The sequence below is a fragment of the Vicia villosa genome, linkage group LG5 (assembly GCF_029867415.1).
Source record: "Vicia villosa cultivar HV-30 ecotype Madison, WI linkage group LG5, Vvil1.0, whole genome shotgun sequence".
NCBI lineage: Eukaryota > Viridiplantae > Streptophyta > Magnoliopsida > Fabales > Fabaceae > Vicia > Vicia villosa.
Genome location: NC_081184.1, coordinates 67,595,232 through 67,622,741, shown reverse-complemented (window position 1 = coordinate 67,622,741; position 27,510 = coordinate 67,595,232). Strand labels below are relative to the sequence as shown.

Sequence of the window (27,510 nt, the reverse complement as noted above, 5' to 3'; positions counted from 1 at the left end):
TACAAATCAATAATTTTCTTCATAGCCGGATAATTGCTCCACTCACCATCTACCGAATTCAGAAAATATACAACTTCTCTTATCGGGTTGATAGCAAGCAACAACCAGTGTGCTCTATAAATTAAAACAATAGGTTATATAAAAATTTTGCTACACAAAAGAAACAAAGATTAAATGAACCAAGAATGAGAAACTAACCCTACTGGTCGGGTATTATACGCCCAAAGAATCAGACTTTCTGTATTGCCGGATGACATGAATCTATCGACTAAGCGTTGTCTAACTGATTCTGGTTCCGAATCAATTGTCATTCCGCTGCAATGGGCGGGAGACACGAAACGGAATATGTTTGACAATGCAGTCCCGCGCAACACTCTGTCATGCAACAACCTTAAATAAAAACATTATAAACATATTAGCGGATGAGTGAAAAACATAATAAACATAATGTGTAAATAAATTGTTCGACTAATTAAATAATATATCGGATGAGTGAATATTACCGGATGTACGAGTGCATATTAGCGACGCCTAGTTGTTCTTGCATAAAAATCTCTTCCAAGTCATCTATTGCAATATGTGAAATGAATTCAACACCAAAGATACCTTCCTCCATATTGATTTGACGGAGAGCACCTTCCTTCAAATCGGACATATCAACAAGTGTTCCGAGCATCGTCCGATATCGAGGAAAAAAAGCACCACCTATTTTTGCCGCTTGCTTCGGAGGACCCTTAGGCGGTACGCTACGAACGACCTGTGTCACTTGTTGTGACTCCCGAGCAGATGCCTAAAAATTAAATAATGATCGATAAAATATAAAATCATGGAGTTTTACATTCAAATTATATATTAACACCTTAAATGTACCTCTTTTAGTGATGCAACAAACTCCTACTCCTGTAAAATCCCTTTGCCCTTAATTGCGGGTTTTGTAGGAGCAGTCTAAAATTAAAATGTAAAAAATAATTAACGTAACGGTGCAAAATTGACATTCGAAAACTAAATGATTCATAATGGTTTTTAATATACCTCATCACCAATGATAATGAGCTCCGAGGGCCATGCAACAAATGACCCTATTGCATCTCGCAGCAATGTCGTCTCTGAGACCATGTCAGGTACCGGTAGCACCACATCATGATCTAATACAACATCCACCGATACTTTCAGGTGTCCATCCGGGAGCGGTCTATGGTGAAGTAAATCTCCCACAGTGTTGTGCACTTTTCCCTTGCCAACTAGGCGATAAGACGGTGACGATAAGTATAGTTGGCAAGAAGAAATGCCCTAAACCAATAGTAAATATAAAGTCATTATCGTTAATAAAATAGAACAATTTGTAAGGAAAAGAAATTTATAATTACCTCGGGAAGTTTTCTTTGACAGTTGAAACTAGCTTTATCACTAGTTTCTTTCACCGATGCAGTATTGCACTTTTCTCTCATATACATATCCTTATCTCTTTGCAATTCAGAGACTTGTGCTTGCAATTCCTGCAATTTTTGCAACACTTCTTCATTTGAAGGATTTCTTCTCCTAGGATGCTTGTAAAAAGAGGTTGGAGTCACACCATGACCCTTACCCCTCACCCGACCGGGATACTCAGGAGCATCTAGTGCTCTACTAAGTATGCTCCTATCATCCTGGTCCTCACCGGTGGACACCGATTGCGACAATGTCTCCTGTAATTCATTTACATTTCAATAATTATTAGTGGAGATAAAAAATCATTTATATATTAAAAAACATTTGATTTAATTAAAGACACAGTATTATACTTACACATTCAGCATAAACTCTCTGAACATCGGGATCGACAGCTCGATTCTTGCCCACACGAGCTTCCTTCCACAACACATGTTCAGGAAGTGAAGTTTCCTCACTTTTAGACTCCTCTAACTATGCATTGACACAAATGATAAAATCGTCAAATAAAACACATTTAGACAATTAATTAAAACGCATTTCTATTTACTTACAATTTTATCCTCTAAGCGTGCATATCCCAAACGCCCTTTTTTGTATGGATACGCGGGTTTGGATGCTCTTGCACTATTCGTGGCACTCCTTTTCCGAAAATCTTCATCTCTTTGATTTACAAACTCAACCCAATCTTTTTCATCAATGAAGATCTCATACTTTTTTGGCCGTCCCGGTGCCTCTTCAAGAAAGTTTCCATCTTTATCCTTAAGATAGGTGTTTGTCAAAAAAGCTTTCCACCCTTTATATCTTTTCCCGGCCAAACTAAGTATGTAGCGTCTACGATCATCCGGTATCTCAAAAGTCCTCTGCAAAAAAACATACGCATAGTGTGTTAGTATAAGTAATTTAAACAATTTATCGTCAAGATAATAGCAACAACCATATATGATATATACCTGAAGCTCGTCCCAAATCGCTTTTTTCTTCGCATCCAACTCTTCGCTTTTCAGATTCCATTTAGCTACGGAGATTGGAATATGCATACGAACAAGTGTACCAATATAGCTTGTCAACTTTGCAGAATTAGGACCAATTGGTTGGTTTTCAAAATTCCATTCCAAATGGTATACTAATCCTTGGTCTCTATGTCGTACGATTCCCTTCATAATGGTGATGCCTCGTGCAACTTCCTTTGCTTCAGTATCAGGTGGAGCATTTGTACCCGGAGCATCTCTTTCTTGAGCATCTCTTTCTTGTGAGTTTTCTTGTGAGTTTTCAGGTGGAGCATCTCTATCCGGAGCCATTGAACCTGTATCAAACAAACTAAAGCACATTAGTACACTATTAATAAGCTAACAATCTATACAAGTCAATGGAAGTCAAACCATGCATGTACAAGTAAATCGGGAAATTCTATCGGTACAAATCAAAATAAGCGTCAAAAAAGAAAGTTGTCGGAATTGAACGAAATTTACACGGCTATGGTAAAACGTCCCCACGGACTCAAAAATAAAGTCGGTTTTCCGAAATTCAGACCCTAAGCCCGACTTTTGATTACGGGCAGAAGCAAAACTGATAAAAAAACAGTCCCGAAATGTAAAGATAAGTGCATGAGCAGCTCCGGAATCGTCAAAATAGTATAGTTACATGTAAAGAAGTCGACAACGGATACATGGTTCAAAAGTTATGTACAAAACGAGAATATGCACCAAAATTGAATAAGTACTATACTATTGAATAAAACAATTGGTACAAATTGAATAAAGCAAATTAGTCGGAATATGTATACTATTACCTTTATCACTAACGTCTCTTTCTTTTCTTGGTAGGATTGTGTTCTACGCGTCTCTTAACAACGCGGACGGTTGGATTGATCAAAATACCCTCATTATGATCATTTCTAGTACAAGATTCATTCTCATTTTGATCGTTTCTTGTACAAGATTCAATGCCAACACCAATATCACCTTGATCTTCAATGTTTTCATCAACTATTTTGTTAGATAAAAGCACTATAGACCATTTCGTACTTGTCGGATCATTGACATAGAACACTTGTTTAGCTTGAGAGGCTAGAATGAAAGGCTCATCTTTGTACCCTACCCTATTGAGATCCACTTGCAAAAATCCTGACTTATCCATTCGTATGCCACTATTATTTTCAACCCACTTGCAACCAAATACAGGAATCTGAAACTTCGCGTAATCAAACACCAAAATGCGCTCGATAACCCCAAAATATGACAAATTTGCAAATTTCGAATTTAAGTCATTCGCACTTGATATGTGCATTGCTTCAGCTACCAAGGTAACACCACTATTTTGCATAGTACTTTTATCATCCTGTTCTTTGGTATAAAATGTGTATCCATTAATTGCGTATGCGCTATAAGAAAGCACAATTACACTTGGACCATAGGCTAAACATCTCAACCTTTCTGTTACTGAAGCAGGATCTGAACGATACTTTGAATAAATATGATCCCTAAACCACGGTATGAAACTTCGATTGTGCTCTCGTACTATCCAGCTCTCATTTCTATTTGGATTTAAATCTCAGAGAACAACCTTGTGCATTTCAACATACGGCTCAACCTCAATCTCATTGTGCAGAACATACAAGTGCGCTTGATCCCGTTCGACCATTGATACTGTCACAACTTTATTTCCAATTAGCCTTTTTCCTTCTTTTTTTTCGACAATATGAGATTTGGGGAGTCCAATTGATTGAACATTTGACAGATATTCAGTACAAAACTCAACCGCTTCTTCAACAACGTATCGTTCGGCAATACAACCCTCCGGTCGACTTCTGTTTTTCACGTACCCTTTTAATATTTTCATATAACGTTCAGCAGGGTACATCCATCTCATATAAGTTGGTCCGCACAATTGTGTCTCTTTCACAAGATGAACGACTAGATGAACCATTATGTCAAAAAACGAGGGAGGAAAATACATTTCAAGATCACATAAAGTAACAACTATCTCTATTTGCAATGTTGGTAAGATCGCGGGATCGACCACCTTACTGCAAATAGACCTGAAGAAGAAACAGAGCTTAGTTATTGCACTTCTTACTTTTTCTGGCAGAATAGAACGTATACCTATTGGTAAAAAATGTTCCATTATAACATGGCAATCATGCGTCTTCAAACTCTTTAACTTGAGGTCTTTCATGGACACAAGTCTTCTAATATTTGAAGAGTAGCCTTCTGGAACTTTAACTTCACTGAGGAACTTACACAATGTTTTCTTCTCCTTTCTAGATAGAGTGTAAACAGCAGGTGGCAGATATGTTCGTCTTCCTTTCGTCACGGGTCCCAATTCAGTTCTCATTCCCATGTTTACCATGTCCTTCCTTATGTTAAGGCCATCCTTAGACTTTCCTTGTATATTGAGTAACGTACCTATGACGCTGTCAAATACATTTTTTTCAATATGCATAACATCCAGGAAATGTCTTACGTACAACGACTTCCCATATGGAAGTTCAAAAAAAATTGACTTCTTCTTCCACCCACCCTTGACAAGTTAATGTGCAAAAGGCTTGCCAAACTGAGTGCTCATATCTTTCACCTTTTCAAAAATTTGATCACCTGACAAAAAAGGCGGGGCTGTACCATGTTCGGCCTTTCCATTGAATGCTTTTCTCCACCCACGGTAGTGATGATTAGAATTTAAGAATCTACGATGGCCGAGAAAGACATTCTTTTGACAAAGCTCCAATCGTGTCGTATCGGTTTCGTCTTCACAAACAGGACACGCCTTTTGACCTCAATTGCTGTACCCGGATAGATTTCCGTATGCTGGAAAATCATTAATTGTTCCAAACAACATCGCCCTCAAGTTGAAACTTTCCTTCCTATACCCATCGTAAACCTCCACACCGTTCTCCCACAAAAACTTTAAATCTTCGATTAAGGGTGCCAAGTATACGTCTATGTCATTCCCTGGTTGTTTAGGCCCAGAAATTAGCATAGATAACATCATGTACTTACGCTTCATACATAGCCACAGAGGTAGGTTATAAATCATAAGAATCACAGGCCATGTGCTATGCGAGATACTTTGAATACCATGCGGGTTCATTCCATCAGTACACAATGACAACTGAAGGTTTCTTGCTTCTTTTCCAAATTCAGGATAATCAGTATCAACTTTCATCCATTGTGGTGAGTCTGCCGGATGTCGCAACTTTCCATCAATAATTATTTCATCTGCATGCCAAGTCAAGTGTCTTGAATCGGTCTCACTACGATACATGCGTCTAAATCTCGGAATTATAGGAAAATACCATAAGACTTTAGCAGGAGACAACTTTTTCTTATATCGAGGGGCACCACATTTAGGACACTCATTCAACGCTGCATACTCGTTTCGAAACAAAACGCAATCGTTTGGACATGCATGTATCTTATCATAGCTCATGCCAATAGAGGACAACATCTTTTTGGCTTCATACGTTCGATTGGGAAGAACATTATCCTTTGGTAGCATATCTTTCATAAGGGCTAATAACTCTGTGAAACTTTTATCCGACCATCCATTGTCCGCCTTTAAGTTGTACAACTTTAACACCGCAGACAATCTTGTGAATTTTGAACAACCATCATACAATGGTTTCTCTGCATCGCTTACCAACCTCTCAAACATTTTGGGACAATCCTCAAGATCTTCTTCAAGCGCTTCTGCAATCTCTTCGACTCGATCGCACTCGTATGTGTCTGTGCAATCGTCGTTTGAAGCATACTTCCTATTACAACTCGACTCAGCATTCCCGTTACTTTTCTCACCATGCATTGTCCAACATGTATAACTTCTATCAATTCCAAACCGTAGTAAATGGGATGCCAACTTATTCCCGTCAACCTTACCCCCATAACAGCAACCCAAGCAAGGACACGGCATTCGAAGCAGGTCTTCGGAGTGCGCAACCGCAAACTCAACGAATTCCCATACCCCTTTCTCGTACTCTTTCGACAATCGGTTTGAATTCATCCATGTCTTATCCATGTCTTAATTAAGCTAAACAAATGCTTCTTGGTTTCTCTATCAGGTACTAAGGAATTCTGTCAAGATAATAAATAGCTATCATCATAATAGAATACCTAATCAGAATACCTAATCAGAATACCCAATTTCTTAAAGAAGACATTACCTTATTTCAAGGTAATATAAGTCCACAAACCAAAAAACTGGTCGAGAGACACTAAATTGATATTAAATAGAACCATAAACAATAAACTATAAGCAGAAAATAACAAACTATAAGCAAGAAGAAAGGGATAGTAACCTGAGTTAGACTTTATGTGGGAGATGGGTAGGTTTGAATCGGCGTTGTACAAGTAGAAACCAGAGACTTCAAAGTAACTGTAAAATTAAACACACACACTACAATGATTAAGAAACTATATGCAAACTGTAGCACAAACTACAATGATTAAGAATAGATTAATATTATTTTGACATACATTTTTATATAAGCCAAAGAATAACTAATTACCTTTAGAGAAATTCAGAAACTTCTGGAACCACACACCGTAAGCTAATCTGATGTCTCTAGTGATATTCTTTTAAAAAATCTTTAATATCCCCTGAAAAATAATCATAACCCAGATGTTATAGCAATTCTAGATACATAGTACCGCAAGGTAAATCAAAGTTTAACAACTACTTAGAAACCGGGGCAGCAACTACGCATGTCAAAACAACGTCGTGAAAACGACCACAAATCATAGTCGAGTCATACAAATGGAGAAATCAAGGTGGAGCAATTATATCTCATGAGAAAACAACAATTTAGCATGTATTTTCATAACGGGGTAGCATTGATGTCTAACAAAATAAAGAGGAAAATACACTCAACTCCCTTTAGATTTAGCTAAATAACACAAACATCTTCTTTAACTTTCAAAATATAATAACCGTCCTCTATCGTGATATCGTGTTATTTAGAGAAATCGGAAGAATTAACTTATGTGAGTGATGGAGAGTTGAGCCTGTATCCAGAAGAAGAAGCAAGCAATAGAAGCATAGTGAAGGAACTGACTTACAATCAAAGGAGAGTGGGATTTGATTTGGATATAATGGCAAAGATATATCAGGCTATGATTATTTGTTGTTAAGATATATTAGACTTGTCAAACATTGTACATGGTAAACTATACCATTATGATGAATCATAAGCCAAAGATGCATAGAAAAAACTATTTGCTTGCTATCATACTTTTAGAGTAAACTATACCATTATCACTTCAGGATCAAATAAGATCGCAACACAAAAACAAATTTCTACATTACAGAAATTATGAACAGAAGCAGAACCAGAAACTATTTGCTTGATATCATACTTTTAGAGTAAACTATACCATTATCTCTCATAAATGTTTCAAAGTATTCTCACAATTTGCTCTTAAAATAGTGGGAAGACTTTACCTGAATAGAAGCAGAACTGGACTTTGATTTTGACCAAGAAAAACCCTAAAATCCCACAAGACTTTGATTCTGAGAGAAGCAGCAAGAAGACGACGACGGCGGCTAGTTGAGACGACGACGGAGGGACGGAGGAGGGGCTGAGACCACGGCGGAGGGAGTGAGAGCGAGGAAGCAGAGAGTACGTGAGCGAGGAAGAAGAAGAAGATGTACGGAGGAGTTTTGGGTTTCTGAAAATAGCGTGTTTTAGTTTTATTAAAATTTTAAAAAGGGCTACCAGAGCGCTTTTCAGAAGCGCTTTCATATGCCCCTTTATACTAGCGCTTTATTACTAAAAGCGCTTTCGTACCCACCCCCTATAAGAGCGCTTTCAAAAGCGCTTTCATACCCACCCCCTATAAGAGCGCTTTTAGAAAGCGCTTTCATACCCACCCCCTATAAGAGCGCTTTTAGAAAGCGCTTTCATACCCACCCCCTATAAGAGCGCTTTTAGAAAGCGCTTTCATTACCCCCCCCCCCCTATAAGAGCGCTTTTCTAGCGTGATTTTTAATTTTGTTTTTAGCCAAACCTACCAGAGCGCTTTTGGGCAAAAGCGCTTTCGTAGGTGTGCTGTTAAAAGCCAAATTTGGCGTAGTGATTTGAGGTACTAAGCATGAAATCTGTACTAATAACATGTTTTAATGTTGTATTCTTGTTGCCTATGTTGTATCTTGGATGGGTGTACCCTAAATTCGTTCATGCAGGTGACTGGAAGGGGTTAAGGTACCCCATGGCAGAATTGGTGAGCTCTGCGTTTTTCTGCATCTGTGATGATCCGCTGAGCGGACTCAGGTCGCTTAGCGGATACGGGTTGTTTTTCCAGAAAATCACGAGTACGCTAAGCGGACGTGAGGCTGCTAAGCGGAAGAACATTTGAGCTTCGCCACTGGAAAGCCCGCTAGCAGTCCGCTAAGCGGACGATGCTGTGCAGAATTTTGTCTTGCCTTTCCCTGAGTGCAGTTTTGGTTTCTAAGCATAACCAGACTCCTCCCCGACTTATACCATATATTTGTAGGCTTTATGTGATGCTTATTAACCTTCGATTTTAGAATTCCATAAAACTACTCCAATATGTGAATTATGCACAATTAAGATGAATTAATCTCATTGCACTTAATTGCTACATTATGCTTAAATGTGAACGCTATGTTGAGATGAGATATGAATATCTTGTTGATGCCCGTTATTTTGGTTAAACATTCGGGATTTGTGTGCTTGTGTGATTCGGCGCTTGTATGCGTGGGTATGCTAGAATCGAAGTGGGCCACTACTAGGTGGTAAGGCACCATTGTATATGGACTAGTTTCCGACAATACCATTGCGAGTGTGCTTGTGAGAGTCTTTATGGCGTGTCTCACATGGAGAATACACCTGGCGTGCTTGGTATGGTGGAGTTGTGATGTCAATTAGACGATATCACTTGGATAACTCACCTCTAATGGTGCCATGTAAGCTACACCATTAGGCTCCTATCCGTTTGGGCTTGTACAGTCATTTAGGCGTGTCGTACTTGTGATAACCAAATAGCGTATGGATGGTGATGAGGCCGTGACGCCGTGTAGGTAAGGTCACCGCAGTAACTCGTCACGGATGGGATGCCATGTAGGACCTATCTGTTTCATCTAGCGATGGTCTCGTGCGAGTCTTCTTGACGACAGGTACTTGGTGACTCACCGAGGGTGTGTGTGCAGCCTTGGTAAGTTGGTTGTTACCACTTCTGGATTCCCCGTACGTGGGTATGGGTCTGCATACGTGTTTGTGTACTATTTGTGTACTTGTGATATGATGACTCCTATGGTGGACGATTCATGTGTTCTCTCCGTACTTGTACCGGATGTGAGGATAAACCCCGGATCAATGGTGGATTCGGTTTTGACGCATGTACCCTTTAGATCCGAGTGGACCCGTAGGATATGTGGACTCACTGAGATTTAGTAATCTCATCCCATTCCAATTCTATCTTTTTCAGGTGGTTCGAGGCAAGATCGTGGCAAAGGCAAGGCGGACTAGTCCTTTGACATTATTGCTAGATGTTATCTTTTTACGTCTTCGTGCTTATGTAGTACCCTTGTTGGATAATGTACTATTTTGGATGTATTTCTATTTTGGCCATGATACATTCGGCTTTTGTATCTTGTACTTATGTTGTACTATTATTTTCACTGCGATATTTATGTATTGTTGTCTTATGAACCATATTATAATATTATATGCATATTATTCTAGACAAATATGTGTGGGGTGTTACAGTTGGTATCAGAGCAGGTCGATTCTCGGCTTTGCTAAAAGACACATCATACTGCAGTACAATTCTGCCCCATATGTGTATAGTCGGCATGTTTCCGTACGTCTTACCTATGGCATTAAGCCTGATCAACTTAATTCTGTGTGTAGGACAGACATGGAGATGGCTGAGCAACGCAGAGGTCCCGGAAAGCCCAGAACTAGAAATGTGGAGCCCGAGCAAGAAGCTGGAAATACAGGTGTACCTTGGCAGCAAATAATGCAACAGATGCAACAACAGAATCAGATGATGATGCAAATGATGCAAGGTATGCAAGGACAACAACCTCCTGCTCCAGTTCCTGTTCCACAAGCTGCAACAGGGCCAGATTTTCGTGCTTTCTTCATAATGGATCCTCTAGAGTTTGCAGGTGGCCTAGACCCGGTGGTAGCTCATGATTGGTTGGCTAGTATGGAGAGGATATTCCAGGAAATCCAGTGTAATAAAGAGAAAGTGATCTTTGCTATGCAAAAGATGAAAGGACCAGCTCTTAGGTGGTGGAATACCGCATCTACCTATTTCACTACTCAGGAGATTCCTAAGGACTGGCATCATTTCAGGGCCGCATTTCTGGAGAAGTATTTCCCCAACAGTGTTCGGACCCAAAGAGAAAGAGAGTTCCAGAACTTCAAGTAAGGCAACTTGTCTGTTTCTGAGTATGCTGAGAAGTTTGAAGACATGGCTGATTACTCACGACAGACTGTTTATGCTCCTGATGAGTTATGGAAGATTGATTAATTCTTGATGGGTTTGAGGGCCGACATTGCTCGTAGTGTGTCCCAGAGGGAGTTCACTACATATGCTGAATGTTTGCAGCAATGCTATGTTGCGGATAACAGCTTGAAGAGGGTTCAAGAAGAGAGGAACCAGAACAGGACTAATTTTAGAGAACAAGGGAGATCTACCCAACACTTGAAGCCCCGTAGTTCTCCATCCATGAAGAAGCAGGGTTATGGTGACCACTCTAATTATCCTCCTCAGTGTGATAAGTGCAAGAGAAGACACCATGGTGAATGCAAGCCATTTTCAGTTACTTGCTTCAAGTGTGGGGAGCCAGGCCATGTTATTAAGAATTGTCCAAGGAAGAAAGCTCCTAAGAAGACTGCAGGTCGTGTGTACACTCTAGATGCAAGAAAGGCCAAGGGAAACAACAATCTCATTGCGAGTACGTGTTATGTAAACAACCAACCTTTATGTGTTTTAGTTGATTGTGGAGCTACTCATTCCTTTATTTCAACCGAGTGTGTTTGTCGAGTTGGTTTGGAAGTCACTCCATAAAACATGGATGGATAAGTGGTATGGCATCATCATGATTGCAATACATCTCTTATTTCTTCCTACAACGTGATTTTTATAAGCTTTCATACTAAATAGCTATTAAAAATTGTAGAAAATCTAACTAGTAAATTAACTCTACTTTTTTTACAAATATACCATCTTTTTTTATTTTAAATACTAAACTACCATTCATTTTCGGATAAATACCAAAAATGCCATTTTTTTTAAATAAAAATAATAATATTATAAAGTACATCCGCCAACAGATCCACTTGTTTTATATTTTTTTCATTATATTTTATTTCCTGCAAACTTACTTATGAATATTATTTAAATTGTGTTTAACAAAATTATATTTTTGTGAAATCTACATGTGGTTCTGAAGAATACATTTTCGCATGACATTCGCAGGTACTAATCAAATAATTAAAAAAAAAAAGCTAAAGCATTTGGCGGACCTTTGCTAACAATATATTTTTTTTAAAACATGATAGTTTAGTAATATGTTAGAAAAGTATGATATTTTAAAAAATAATTTGACAAAAGATGATGGTTTGGAGACAAACTCAATTAACTCATCGTGTGTTTTTCACTAATTTATTTTCGTGCTCATCTTCAAAATAGACATAGTTAATTTCTGTCCACCCATACTAACGAATTTAATTTGAAATGTTTTGATTTTCAATATTTCAAATTTTGCTAGTAATAGAAGCACATTAACAGAGTTGCAATTAAGAGAAGGTTGCAGAGATAGTATCTTAAATTTTGGAGGTAATCCAATTTACTATTGAAATGAAATTATATAAAGTTATTGATGTGATTTTTTTTAAATTGAACATTTTCTAATCATATTTTACAAAATTTCTTTCTCATATAAATAGGAAATTTTCTATTTTTTTTCCATCTCTTTTTCTTCCTCCAAAATCTTATCCTTCTCTCCCATCTACTTTCAAACTAAGTATAAGTCTTTGTACTAGTAAGTTGTAACAACACCATAATTAAATTTACTCAAAAAGTTTGTAACAACCCCATAATTGGATTTTACTTAAAACTTTTTCATGTATTTCGCATTAAATGCATGATAAAGATAGGAAAACATCACGTTTTTAAGGGGGCTGTGGAACCTATGACAAGTGATCACATTATAAGATTGTCTAAAGACTCAAAATTATAAGTGGACCATGGATGGGGACGAGACTATAACCTATTAACTCGGCCACATGGATATTTGGCCAATATTCACAATCAAACTATATTAATAATTTAATTCATCTTTTAATAATCATTTTATTAAAAATATAATTAATAATTCATCTTTTAATAATTATTTTACTAAAAATATAATTAATCGTTAAAAGAGTTTCCATTCAATTTAAAACTGATTTAAAACCAATTTGATTATTTATGACATCACTTTTGTTTCAAAGTCATATCCTTTCTCTTATTTGAAATAGATGAACTATATCTAAGATTATGATTTTTTTTCTAGTATATATTGCAGGACAATTAATTCTTTTACAGGATCAACCTGTTTAGAAGAGTAGTGTTATCGGACACTAGTACTCTTTGTTATTCTTTTTATGAATTTTTGGTTGAGATAACTTGTCACCACTTAGTTATCTATGAGAGAGCGTTGTTAGTGTAGTATAGAGTTTTCAGGTGGTTGGAATGAAAGATAGTTATTCACTAGAATATTAGGCTAATTTTTGAATTAGGGTTATCTATGAGAGAGCGTTGTTAGTGTAGTATAGAGTTTTCAGGTGGTTGGAATGAAAGATAGTTATTCACTAGAATATTAGGCTAATTTTTGAATTAGGATAAAGTATAGGGGTGACTACCTTATGGTTTGGTATATTGTAATCTGGTCTATTTGAAAAATATGAAATGATGTTATAGGATTTTCAAGGACGAAAATACTCTAAGTGAGGGAGAGTTGTAACACCAGGAAATTTATTTAATTATTTAAATAAATTATTCAATGATTTAATATGGAAATTTGATCGAAGTTGGATTTATTAGTGATATTATAAGACGAGGAATTGGATTATTTAGTCGGTTAATCGAAGAATTAATAAAGTTGATTTTTGTTGAAGAAATAATATTAGTAATAATATTATTATTTAAAATTGATTTAGTTGTGGTGTGGTATAGATAGCAATGTAGAGGTGTACGATTAGTAGGCCCATTAAGAAATAATAGTAACTATATTATTATTATTATTTGATTTATTGTATTAAAAGGAATATATATGGAATTAGGTTTCTGTAGAAAGAAGGTTTTGGCTTTTGGGAGAATAGATCGTGAAACGAAGTTGCTGACAAAGAGGAATGAGGCTTTGGCAGCGGAGGAATTGATCGTGGATTTCGGGGAAAAGGTAAAGGCTTGCACTCAATCGGATATTAGAGGCGATCTCAAATCTAAGGTAAGGGTGGGGTTTGAATTATATAACTAGGAATATGATGATTAGTATATAGGATTGGGATTGTATAAATTAATACCATGAATTGTGTGTTGTTACCGTATTGTTTGGATTTATGAAGAATTGACTGTTTTATGAATTTCGTTGATCGATTGGATTATTATGGAAAATGAGTATTTTGGTTAGGTTGTTGTTTTAATAGAATTTTGGAAGATAGAATTTTGTTGGACGAAATTAAGACGGCAAAAACGAACGAGAACAACGAAAGTGAGAAGCAGAGAGGAAGATGAATGGACTTTGAGACGGGGGCCACCAAATAAAGGTGAGATCCCCTTGCCTTTAGGAGGCGGGCGCATCCATGGGAGAGACAAGAGAGGGCCGGTCCACACCTCCATGTGTGACGTCCATCACATTATCAAAGAGGGGGGTTAGCTTTGGTGGTGGGACCGGGTTGCATCCTGAGCGTATTGTTTCTGTGTTTAGTGTTACCTAGTGTCTAATACATACCTTACATGATATTTAATGCTTAGTTTATATATATATATATATATATATAGTAGAAGTATAATAGCTTAGTGAAATTGAAATTGATAACAAATAATAGAAAGCATTATAATAGTAGTATTATAGCAGTATCATTTTATATCAGAAATAGTATTTGAAGGCTAATTCTGTAGTAGTAGCAGAGTAGAATAATTTTAACAGGAACAGAAAAGTATCTAGTAGTAATGGTAGAATAAAATAAATACAGTATCAAAATGGTGGAATATAGTCAATCACGCGTGGACCGATGCAAATGCAGAGTCAAGCTGCCACCCCTTGGGAGACGAGCGTCTTAGGTGGGCAGTCTGCAAAGCAACACCATGCATATCATGGGAGACGACGGGCGTCTCCTAGCATAGGTGTGCAGGAAACGTGGTCCTAAAAGGGGAGACGAGTGTCTCCACCCCTACTTATATGTTTTGTCCACTTTCTGTTTCTGGGAACGTGTGTCAGTCAGCATAATTAAACATTTTAAACAGTACAAAACAGTATGACATAGTTATATCATTTTAATTAGGAAACAGGAAGTGGTAGAATATGGTATAAATTATGCAGTTGATTAAATATAGCAGTTAAAATGACAACATAAAATAGAATATAGCAGAATCAGGTACTGAAAATAGATTGCATTATAAATTAAAGTACTGATTGCTGATTGTTATAGCAGAAAAAATAAAAGATGCAGAAAAATAAGTGCTAGACTTAAATAGAAATAACTAATAAATCTAAAAACTAAAAACTAAAAATAATCTTCTAAGGATCAACATCTCTAGCCACGCTTCTGATCGTGCATATGAGGAGCAATCGAGTAAATGTGCTTGAACACTTCATCGAACTCTGCATTCACAGTGTCCATGAATCCAAAGAAATGCATTTGTAAAGAACTCAGCATTCACAGTGTCCATGAATCCAAAGAAATGCATTCAGGATAATCAGTATCAACTTTCATCCATTATGGTGAGTCTGCCGGATGACGCAACTTTCCATCAATAATTCTTTCATCTGCATGCCAAGTCAAGTGTCTTGAATCGGTCTCACTACGATACATGCGCCTAAATCTCGGAATTATAGGAAAATACCATAAGACTTTAGCAGGAGACAACTTTTTCTTATATCGAGGGGCACCACATTTAGGACACTCATTCAACGCTGCATACTCGTTTCGAAACAAAACGCAATCGTTTGGACATGCATGTATCTTATCATAGCTCATGCCAATAGAGGACAACATCTTTTTGGCTTCATACGTTCGATTGGGAAGAACATTATCCTTTGGTAGCATATCTTTCATAAGGGCTAATAACTCTGTGAAACTTTTATCCGACCATCCATTGTCCGCCTTTAAGTTGTACAACTTTAACACCGCAGACAATCTTGTGAATTTTGAACAACCATCATACAATGGTTTCTCTGCATCGCTTACCAACCTCTCAAACATTTTGGGACAATCCTCAAGATCTTCTTCAAGCGCTTCTGCAATCTCTTCGACTCGATCGCACTCGTATGTGTCTGTGCAATCGTCGTTTGAAGCATACTTCCTATTACAACTCGACTCAGCATTCCCGTTACTTTTCTCACCATGCATTGTCCAACATGTATAACTTCTATCAATTCCAAACCGTAGTAAATGGGATGCCAACTTATTCCCGTCAACCTTACCCCCATAACAGCAACCCAAGCAAGGACACGGCATTCGAAGCGGGTCTTCGGAGTGCGCAACCGCAAACTCAACGAATTCCCATACCCCTTTCTCGTACTCTTTCGACAATCGGTTTGAATTCATCAATGTCTTATCCATGTCTTAATTAAGCTAAACAAATGCTTCTTGGTTTCTCTATCAGGTACTAAGGAATTCTGTCAAGATAATAAATAGCTATCATCATAATAGAATACCTAATCAGAATACCTAATCAGAATACCCGATTTCTTAAAGAAGACATTACCTTATTTCAAGGTAATATAAGTCCACAAACCAAAAAACTGGTTGAGAGACACTAAATTGATATTAAATAGAACCATAAACAATAAACTATAAGCAGAAAATAACAAACTATAAGCAAGAAGAAAGGGATAGTAACCTGAGTTAGACTTTATGTGGGAGATGGGTAGGTTTGAATCGGCGTTGTACAAGTAGAAACCAGAGACTTCAAAGTAACTGTAAAATTAAACACACACACTACAATGATTAAGAAACTATATGCAAACTGTAGCACAAACTACAATGATTAAGAATAGATTAATATTATTTTGACATACATTTTTATATTAGCAAAAGAATAACTAATTACCTTTAGAGAAATTCAGAAACTTTTGGAACCACACACCGTAAGCTAATCTGATGTCTCTAGTGATATTCTTTTAAAAAATCTTTAATATCCCCTGAAAAATAATCATAACCCAGATGTTATAGCAATTCTAGATACATAGTACCGCAAGGTAAATCAAAGTTTAACAACTACTTAGAAACCGGGGCAGCAACTACGCATGTCAAAACAACGTCGTGAAAACGACCACAAATCATAGTCGAGTCATACAAATGGAGAAATCAAGGTGGAGCAATTATATCTCATGAGAAAACAACAATTTAGCATGTATTTTCATAACGGGGCAGCATTGATGTCTAACAAAATAAAGAGGAAAATACACTCAACTCCCTTTAGATTTAGCTAAATAACACAAACATCTTCTTAAACTTTCAAAATATAATAACCGTCCTCTATCGTGATATCGTGTTATTTAGAGAAATCGGAAGAATTAACTTATGTGAGTGATGGAGAGTTGAGCCTGTATCTAGAAGAAGAAGCAAGCAATAGAAGCATAGTGAAGGAACTGACTTACAATCAAAGGAGAGTGGGATTTGATTTGGATATAATGGCAAAGATATATCAGGCTATGATTATTTGTTGATAAGATATATTAGACTTGTCAAACATTGTACATGGTAAACTATACCATTATGATGAATCATAAGCCAAAGATACATAGAAAAAACTATTTGCTTGCTATCATACTTTTAGAGTAAACTATACCATTATCACTTCAGGATCAAATAAGATAGCAACACAAAAACAAATTTCTACATTACAGAAATTATGAACAGAAGCAGAACCAGAAACTATTTGCTTGATATCATACTTTTAGAGTAAACTATATCATTATCTCTCATAAATGTTTCAAAGTATTCTCACAATTTGCTCTTAAAATAGTGGGAAGACTTTATTTGAACAGAAGCAGAACTGGACTTTGATTTTGACCAAGAAAAACCCTAAAATCCCACAAGACTTTGATTCTGAGAGAAGCAGCAAGAAGACGACGACGGCGGCTAGTTGAGACGACGGTGGAGGGACGGAGGAGGGGCTGAGACCACGGCGGAGGGAGTGAGAGCGAGGAAGCAGAGAGTACGTGAGCGAGGAAGAAGAAGAAGATGTACAGAGGAGTTTTGGATTTCTGAAAATAGCGTGTTTTAGTTTTATGAAAATTTTAAAAAGGGCTACCAGAGCGCTTTTCAGAAGCGCTTTCATATGCCCCTTTATACAAGCGCTTTATTACTAAAAGCGCTTTCGTACCCACCCCCTATAAGAGCGCTTTCAAAAGCGCTTTCATACCCACCCCCTATAAGAGCGCTTTTAGAAAGCGCTTTCATACCCACCCCCTATAAGAGCGCTTTTAGAAAGCGCTTTCATACCCACCCCCTATAAGAGCGCTTTTAGAAAGCGCTTTCATTACCCCCCCTATAAGAGCGCTTTTCTAGCGTGATTTTTAATTTTGTTTTTAGCCAAACCTACCAAAGCGCTTTTGGGCAAAAGCGCTTTCGTAGGTGTGCTGTTAAAAGCCAAATTTAGCGTAGTGATGCAAGTCTTTGAAACAACAGCATAATTGAATTTACCCACACAAAAAATGTTTGTAACAACCCAGTATTTGGATTTTACCAAAAATCCATACTAACATTCTTTCTAGTATTTAACAACATGTGAGCCACGTATATTTTTAGGCGTTATGAAATGAAAAAAATAAATAATAAAAACATGTTTCTAACTACAAATCAAACGTAGCAGCTCCACACACACAAAAAAAAAGACACATCATCTATACATATTAGAGACACAAGTATGCCGATATAAATGTGAGCACTTCCCCAACATAAAGTAATACAACTAAATATTAGCCATAATTCATACAATGTTGCTGAATTCATCCTTTGTTTCACTTCATAGTTTCTTCAAACCTCAACAACTACAAAGAACTAATCTTCCTAGTTCAAATGGTTCTCTCCATCCATGTTATGCTACTAGTTCAAATATTTCTCAAAGAAAATCAGTCAATTACCAACCTAATATTTGGAATTACGATACTTTACTATCGTTAAAACACGATTATGCGGTAATAATTAGTGTCGGATTTAGAGGGAAATTTCTCATTTTTTAGTAATGCTTAACAATCTTTAATATTTTGTATTTTGTATTTTTTTAGGATGTCAAGTACGTGAATAGAAGCAGGAGGTTGCAAGAGGAAGTAAGAGGAATGATTAATGAAGAAAATGTGGAAATCTTAGAGTTAATTGAAAATGTGAAACGCTTAGGCCTCAGCTACCACTTTGAAAAGGAGATAAGAGAAGCCCTTGATAGATTTCTATTGTTGGAAGAATATCATGATGCATTTATTGGAAAAAGTCTACATGACACTGCCTTGAAATTTAGGCTCCTCCGAGAATTTGGATATGATGTTTCTGCAGGTACATATGATATATGCATGAATTATTAATATTTTTACCATATTATTTGGTGACATTAATTTCGGTGTAAATATGGATATATTATTTATAGAATGATAAAATTGAAATAATTTTATTAAAAAAGATAAAATTTTATTTTTGATAAAATTGTCATTTTATTCTTATTAGTTAGCTTTGATAGTTCACTATTTTTAGCAGTTAAATTGACATTTTTTAATTTTTATATATTTGGTACATAGATGTTTTTGAGAGGTTTAAAAACAACACTGGAAATTTTAAGACATGTCTTGTGAAAGATGTACAAGGGATGTTAAGTTTGTATGAGGCATCGTTTATGTCTTATGAAGGAGAAAACATTTTGGATGAAGCAAATTCCTTCACTAGTTTTCACCTTAGAGGAGTCCATGGCAATATAAGCAATTTTCTTTTTGAACAAGTGAGTCATTCATTGGAACTTCCACTACATCGTAGATTTCAAAGACTTGAAGCTAGATGGTACATTGAGTTATATGGAAAAAGAAAAGATGCAAATAAGGTGTTGCTTGAAGCTGCCAAGTTGGATTTCAATATTGTGCAATCAAATCTACAACTAGATCTTATAGAAATGTCAAGGTATATGAAAACGTCAATCATATTTGCATAAAATGTCTTATTTGCATTTTTTATTTGTTTTAAAATTATTTTTCTCTTATAATAAGGCATGCACCCTCTATGTCTAAGTATCTTAGGTCCGCCCAAACCCAAGAATCATATATAAGGACAATTATGGGGGTAGAATCTGTCAGGTCTACCTCGTCTAGCTCTGTTTTTTTCCAGGGCTGATCAAAATTTGGAGTATGCATCCTCTACTATATTTTTTTTCTCACTTTTTGCGAGTTTTTGTCAGACAAATCTAAACGGACAAGCATGCTTATTTGCTATCTCTAAAAAATCACAACAACAAAATAAGATTCCAAATTCCAATATCAAACAAATCAAAAGGATAGATCTTAGATCTTCAGGACCACCATGGATAAAAAAAAAATCCTTTGGAGGTATCACTAAAACACTCAACTGCAAGGTCAAAATAGCTCCGTCCACTATTGGCTTAAACATATAGTAAAAGAGAATCTTTTCTTATAAATAGGACCGGAGGTAGTAGCTTTTAAGTCAGGTGGATAAAGCACACAAGTTATCTGCAAACCTACCAAAATACAGTACTAGAAGTATTATTTACATGCTAGAAAAATATGCTTCTATTTTCCACATCATTCACACCGGTAAAGAAGTATGTAAACACAATATCATTATGGTATTTCTAAATTAACCGCACATCAGATAAATAAGTAGGTGTTAAGTGTTTCATGATCATCAAAAACTCAAACATTATTCTCTTTTTTAGTGTTATTATACAAATTATATAAAACTTTTATACTCTTTTTTAGTGCTATATACAAATTTTATAAAACTTTTGCTCAATTTCATTTTTATACATTAATGAAGGTGGTGGAAGGGAATGGGACTAGCTCCAAAGTTAAGCTTTGGTCGTGACAGACTAATGGAATGCTATTTTTGGGCTGTTGGAATGGCACCATTGGAACCCAAATTCAGTGACCTCCGCAAAGGATTAACTAAAGTATGCTCTTTAATAACTTTAATCGATGACATATATGATATCTATGGAACTTTGGATGAATTAGAGCTTTTCACGATGGCAGTAGAAAGGTATGTTTTTCTTCATTTACTTTCTTTTAAGTAAAATCTAGAGCGTTAAAATGTAAAATTTATCTTGAATTATCTTTCTAAATTTTGTGATGAATGAGCTTTTTTTTAGCAAATATTTTTAATTTTATGATAAATGAGTTTTTCTTACTAATTTTCAAATTTTATTTAGAAGTGTCAAATCCTTCTTCATATTGTTAGGCTTTGTTTGCGAGTTTGAAAGGGGAAGACTTCCGAAAACAAAATTATTCTTTTTGGCTATTGCTGTATTCTAATTATCATTAATGTAATGTGAAAAAATAGTTAATTATAAGTATTAATTAGAGGATACAATTGAAATATAAAAATAAAAATTGCATTAAAATTTAAAAGAGATACTTATTTTGTGACAAACTTTTTACACATGTGATATTTACTTTAGAACGGAGAGAAGAGAGTATTATATAAAAATTAGAATGATTAATAACGACATACCTTTTATTTTTCGAGAAACATTTTTTATAGAAAAAGTCTAAGAGATTGACTATCCTTATTGCCGTCTACAATAAATATGAATATTATTGCCGTCTACAATAAATATGAATATTAATGAGAGAAAAAATTAATAAATGGTGATGTTTGTTTCAGCTGGGATATTAATGCAGTTAACATTCTTCCGGATTACATGAAGATATTCTTTTTAGCCCTCTACAACACTGTCAGTGAATTAGCATACGATGCACTTAAAGAAAATGGATATGACATTCTTCCCTACCTCGTCAAAGCGGTACATCAAATAACATAAATTACAAAATTATTGAAAATTTTATTACTTTTATTAATAAATTTGATTTGATGTTTGTCTCTAAATTAAATTAATTACAGTGGTCTAATATGTTGAAAGCATTCCTACAAGAAGCAAGATGGTGTGACGATAAACATATGCCAAAATTTGATGAATACCTCAACAATGCATGGGTGTCTGTGTCTGGTGTCGTTTTACTCAACCATACATATTTTCTACTAAATCAAACTATAACGAAGGAAGGGCTTGAACACTTGGAAAATTTCCATTTGTTATTGCAGAGACCCTCCATTATTTTTCGACTTTGCAATGATTTGGCTACTTCATCGGTAATTTCTGCCTTACCTTAACCATGCATGCATATTACCATTTAAAAAAATAGGTAATTTGATTTTTTTTTCTTTAATAATAAGGGGTAAATGGGCTAAACAAAGTACATATGAATAGTCGATTGACACATACCAAAAGTTACAATATAGAAACCAGAGAAATATATATATAAGACAGGAAAAGATATGGTTCTGAAGCCAATCTTTGAAGGTGCAAGAGTCTACCATTATCTACCAAAAAATCATTTTCAAGGTAGAAAAATACTTCTCTTCTCTACTTCTTTCACATTTGTTGTAGAACTAGAAAACACGGTCTTATTTCATGTCTTCCAAATGGTCCAGATCCAGACATGCTAAATCATAGAAAAATAAACCCCTGGACTTTGCCTGACCACCTACAGAACGAAAGCTCTCGAAGAGAAGACAAGGGTTATTGGAAAGAAATATTTTCCACCCCAATAAGCTAAAAATCCTATACTGGACAATGCTAACTCAATCACAAGTGACAAAAAGTGAGAAGATGAGTCGGCGAAAACACCACAAATAAGATACATTGTAATACCAGGATCAACAATGACTTTTATCTTGAATAAATTCTCTCTTGAGTTGAACTTAGCAAACAAAGGCTTCCAAGAGAAAACAATCACCTTAGAATGTGTCCAACTACCCCCAAATATGGAAAGGGACAAATTACCTAAGGAGGAGGAATGACTTGAAAAAAAATTCAAAAGAGAATGATAAGCATAGGGCACTGATAAAGGACCGTCACTAGAAATCTTACAAATCCATTTATCTTTATCCAAGGAAAATTTATACCCTTGAACGACCGAGAGGAATTCAACAACAACTAGTTCCTTATGAGGAAGAAATGCCTCATCCACCTAAATCCCAAATGAGAGCCTCGTCTACCGACCTTCCAACATCTCCCATACTCCTCTCACTATAAGCAGTGGTTGTAATCAACTTAGGGAACTTATTCTTAAGGGGTACACTCCCAACCCAAAGGTCATACCAAAAAGATGTCTGAAGCCATGATCCAACCTTCTTAGAGATATCGTCCATAAACTAGTCAAAGGTGTCTTCATGCTTAGAACCAAGAAGGGAAAATCCTTTACACTAGTAAGAAGAAATTCTGGAAGATAAGGCACTCGAGATAAGGCACCGCCTCCACTTATCCAAAAGAGCTCATTGACCAGACAAATATCTTTAACCCCCAAGCTAACTTTACTATTTGGCTTACTAGCATTGACCTAACTAACCAAAGAGATTTTAGACTCACCCTTAACGCCACCCCCATATAAACTTTTTTCAATATGAATTATTTTCCTCGAAACCTTTACATGCATTTTTCATAAAAGATGGATAAAATAAGGGTACCATTAAGCATAAAATTGAGCAGAACCACCCCCTAAGCTAACATACTTATTCTTCTAGGAATGAGCCTCTTAGATAATAAATTAACAAGAGTGTCCCAAGTAAATTCTTGGTTGGCGATAGCCCCAATAGGAAACCCTAATATTTGAAAGGTAGGGACTTAATTTTACAGTGAATGAAGTCACCAGCACAATCCAAAAAAATAGGGTCCACATTAACCCTTATCCGAATATTCTAAGAAAAAGTCACCTAGAGGCCTGAAGCTAGTTCAAAACCCTTAAAAACAACCTTTATAGTTTAAAGTTTCTCAACAGATGGATCTGATAAGATAAGAATATCATCTACATACTGAATATAAGAGACCAACAAATCTGAGACTCATATCCTAAAGCCTATGTGAAGACCCAACTCAATGGCCTAACTAATCAAATTACTTAACCATTCAACCACAAGCAAGAAAAGGAAATCATATTTTAATTGATAGAAAATATATTTTATTTCTAAATTTGGAGTTTTAAGTCCTAATTATCATAGGTTTTAGGGAAAAAATCTTATAATCTAGTTTGTGGTTGATTATTTTGACATAACATTTTTACTAATAACGTGAAAATATATCAGTTATCTTTGGTGTTGTGACATTATTTATTAGAACTATAAGTTATACTAAATTGTTAACTTATTTTGATCATCTATTATTTAAAAAATGGAAACTCAATAAATATTATTTAAAAATCAGTTTTTCATATAATGTTGTAGGCGGAGTTACAAAGAGGTGAAGTAGCTAATTCAATTATGTGCTACATGAAGGAAAATGGTGTTAATGAGATGGTTGCTCACAAATACATCCATAATTTGCTTAATGAAACTTGGAAGAAGATGAACAAAGATCGAGTTACATATTCAACTTTCCCAAAATATTATCTAGAAACATTAACCAACCTTGCTAGAATTTCTCATTGCACATATCAATATGGAGATGGGTATGGAGCTCTTGATACCATATCACAGAATCGAATAAAAGCATTAATACTTGAACCCATTAATTAAATTTTCAGATATTTATGTAAATAGTTTTGTCATTATTAATCAATATATAAATAGATATACACTTGTGACAATATATTAGTTATCCAAACTTATATGTTAGACTCTAGTTTTTATTTGTTTGTCACGTGTAAGGTAACCTCGGTGTTTTGGTATATGATTTTTAGGTAGTTAGGTTGATCTTTTTGTTGAACAAGTAACCTCAAGCACAAAACGGACTTACGGTTCAAAAGATATGAATTTTACAAAAACAAGTATTTTTCGAAAACGTACAGCGGTAACCGATTACCCAAACACCAGTAATCGGTTACTGAAGTTCAAAATCCCATTTTTGCTGTTTTTACTATGGGTAATCGATTACACCCCTTTCGGTAACCGATTACCTCGTACCTGCAACCCAAAAACCAGTTTTCAGCACCTTGAATCCCCCCAAACATCCCCCAATCGAACCAATACGATTGTATACGAAAAACAGAGGGATTTCACATGCAATATGAGTTATATCATCAATCAAACAACACTTTTAACATCAACAATCACTACCAACAAGTAATTACACAAAGTTCACAAAATTGAACCTAAATACCAAAACCCCAACCTAGAACATATTCTCTATCGAATCAATAGTATACGATTTCAATCCTAACGCCTACAACCCGATAATAGAGGTTAACCGGAAGAGTCCCCCCTTACCTTAGAGTTTGGGATCCTTGAAGCTATCTTCCTCTTCTTCTCCTCTGTCGCACTTTCACGTTCTCTGCGTTCTTCCTCTTTCAGCTTTTGTTTTCACGTTCTCACTTCCTTTCTCTTATTTCCCTTATTTTATGAAAAACATAAAATTAGAAATGGGCTCCTTCACACTTACACCCCCTCATTACTAATTCCATCATATGGCCCAACAACTTAACATTTTATATTTCTTTCCACATAATTCAATAAAATGCTAATTCAAATTAATTAATTTAAAATTAAATTAAACTAATTAAATAAGGAATTTTGGGATGTTACAACTCTCCCCCACTAAAAGAGTTTTCGTCCTCGAAAACATACTTCAAGTGAAAGGTTCCGGATAGGAGTCCTTCATCTTATTCTCCAGTTCCCAGATAACATTTCCCCAGTCGATCCTCACAATTCATCTGACATAACCAACATAAAGCATGTCTCATGCATTCAATCTCAACTCTTACGTTGCATATGACCCTCCAAGGGTTAACAACAATGGAATAATTGAGGTACAACCCACACAATACGCCCAATGACTGAATAAGACATGAATAGTCAACCAAACGCATACTCATAGTTGTACTCTATCCTTCTTCTTACCACCTCAAAATCAAAATCATTTCCAAACCGAAAGAGAACCCAACGTCCACGTCCGTAAGATGTGTAGTATTTCTTTAACCCCTCCATCATAGAAATTATACATACGCACTAGGATCCTATCCTAGAAAGCAAGATCAAAACCTCATTTAGTACAAGGATCTTTCCACAATCCTATCCGCCCTTCTCAATATCCCGCTACTTAATAGCACTATCATCATGACATTAATTTATCTGCATCTGTCCATAAGGTTGTCACTCAACACTAATATAGATTTCCGCTACACACGTCTGTGCAATATCACTCCTTATCCATAGCATGATTGCACCCGTTCGACACTGCAGTAATGCATTCCGTCTACCGAACGTACCATCCTTAAACATACCTTCCCGTCTGAGCGATATAATTTTTCACCAACTGCTTCCTTCAAGAACTTAATAAGCATATCCTATACCATTGAATTCAAATTATCTGACTCCTCTTAAGTCACACCATCAACTATCCAACACTTTACATTCTGCTTCCGCTACACTACTCCGATTACTCATTACAATCATCTACACCAATTAGATTTCTTAGTGTTGCCCAATTCCAACTCTCTTTACTCATTCGTTTAAAATCCTCCCTTACCATACATGGTACTAATTTACCACTTAGCAATACTTATACTCATTCAACAACCAATTTCTGAGTTACTACATCTATTAAGACATTCCAATCATCGAAACGAGCACACACAAGTAGTTATAATTACACTCATCTGCCTCAATATACCATTGCTTACAAAATAGCTCAAACTGAGTCCCACTCTCTTTTAAGAATCAAATCAACTTCGTCCTTCATAAAGTATAATTCCTCATTATATCTGGAATCTACAATATCACCTCAATAACAGCACAAAATTATTATAGTACCATATGGTATCAACTCACCGTCTTAACTTCGCCGAATACATACTCGTTAACTACGTACAACCACAATAACATACTCATCATCTTGGAAATTATTCAAAAGAGTCATAATCTTCCGGTACGGCATCCTTACATCCACTAGATTCTAAATCCAACATATAGATTAATTCATGTTCTCTACGTAGGCTTTAGACATATTATTTCCTCACTGTCTACTAGTAGTACCCATAACACTACTCCACATCACACTTTCATTGTGCGACTCCGATTACCTGTCTTAAGTCATCGTCCAATATGTCGCACTCTTTCACATTCATTTCTTCATAAGTTCACACAACATGGTGAGTGATTATTCTCACGGCTTAGTATTCATCACAACATATACCATTAAGGTAACAAAACAAGCTTATCTTATCGATATGATTTCTTCTACTATCAACAAGAGATTAAGGGTGATCAAGTCCTCAATTTGTCAATAGATAGCCGACAACCATATGTAAGCATAAACAGTCGTTACTACATAATAGTGTCCTTTTCGAGTTTGCACTCAAACTCATTAACATCGTCATAGTTCAATAATTCACTTTGAGTCTTTACAACTCGTGCACTTCCCTCTTATTAGATCTTATCGGTGAGACACCGACGTCCAAACATTTTACACAATCCGCTTCACAGTCACTTAGCATCACACACTTGTTAAGTACTTCCAAACTTCATAATCACTAATATACTTGTACATTACTATTCATCTCGTTCCAAATCAAAATCCTCCTCTTAGCAAAAGACCGCGACAAAATTCATAACTCGTGGTTTTACTCTAAATTCCATGACATCTTTCGCCCCCAATGTCATTCCACTCGACATCTCAACAAAGTCTTCCTCACATCAAT

At 35.9% G+C, this 27,510-nt stretch overlaps 2 protein-coding genes across 2 annotated transcripts; both read left to right on the top strand.

Annotated features, from left to right (window-relative positions):
- The first annotated feature begins 10,445 nt into the window (after positions 1–10,445).
- On the top strand, positions 10,446–11,462 carry LOC131604787 (uncharacterized). Its single transcript, XM_058877205.1, has 2 exons — positions 10,446–10,816; positions 11,024–11,462. Exons 1-2 carry the CDS (start codon positions 10,446–10,448, stop codon positions 11,460–11,462), a joined length of 810 nt encoding a protein of 269 aa, XP_058733188.1.
- Positions 11,463–18,541: 7,079 nt separating this feature from the next.
- On the top strand, positions 18,542–24,500 carry LOC131606711 (tricyclene synthase TPS4, chloroplastic-like). The gene is made up of 7 exons (XM_058878867.1): positions 18,542–18,804; positions 18,895–19,156; positions 19,396–19,768; positions 20,639–20,860; positions 21,485–21,623; positions 21,722–21,970; positions 24,101–24,500. Exons 1-7 carry the CDS (start codon positions 18,604–18,606, stop codon positions 24,389–24,391), a joined length of 1,737 nt encoding a protein of 578 aa, XP_058734850.1. The 5' UTR covers positions 18,542–18,603; the 3' UTR covers positions 24,392–24,500.
- Positions 24,501–27,510: the final 3,010 nt, after the last annotated feature.

Bases quoted from the DNA above. Each gene is read 5' to 3' on its own strand.
- LOC131604787 (XM_058877205.1), top strand. From the start codon at position 10,446: ATGCAAGGTATGCAAGGACAACAACCTCCTGCTCCAGTTCCTGTTCCA. The intron at 10,817-11,023 runs GTAAGGCAACTT...TGCGGATAACAG, and splicing joins AGAGAGTTCCAGAACTTCAA to CTTGAAGAGGGTTCAAGAAG.
- LOC131606711 (XM_058878867.1), top strand. From the start codon at position 18,604: ATGTTGCTGAATTCATCCTTTGTTTCACTTCATAGTTTCTTCAAACCT. The intron at 19,769-20,638 runs GTATATGAAAAC...ACATTAATGAAG, and splicing joins GATCTTATAGAAATGTCAAG to GTGGTGGAAGGGAATGGGAC. The intron at 21,624-21,721 runs GTACATCAAATA...AATTAATTACAG, and splicing joins TTCCCTACCTCGTCAAAGCG to TGGTCTAATATGTTGAAAGC.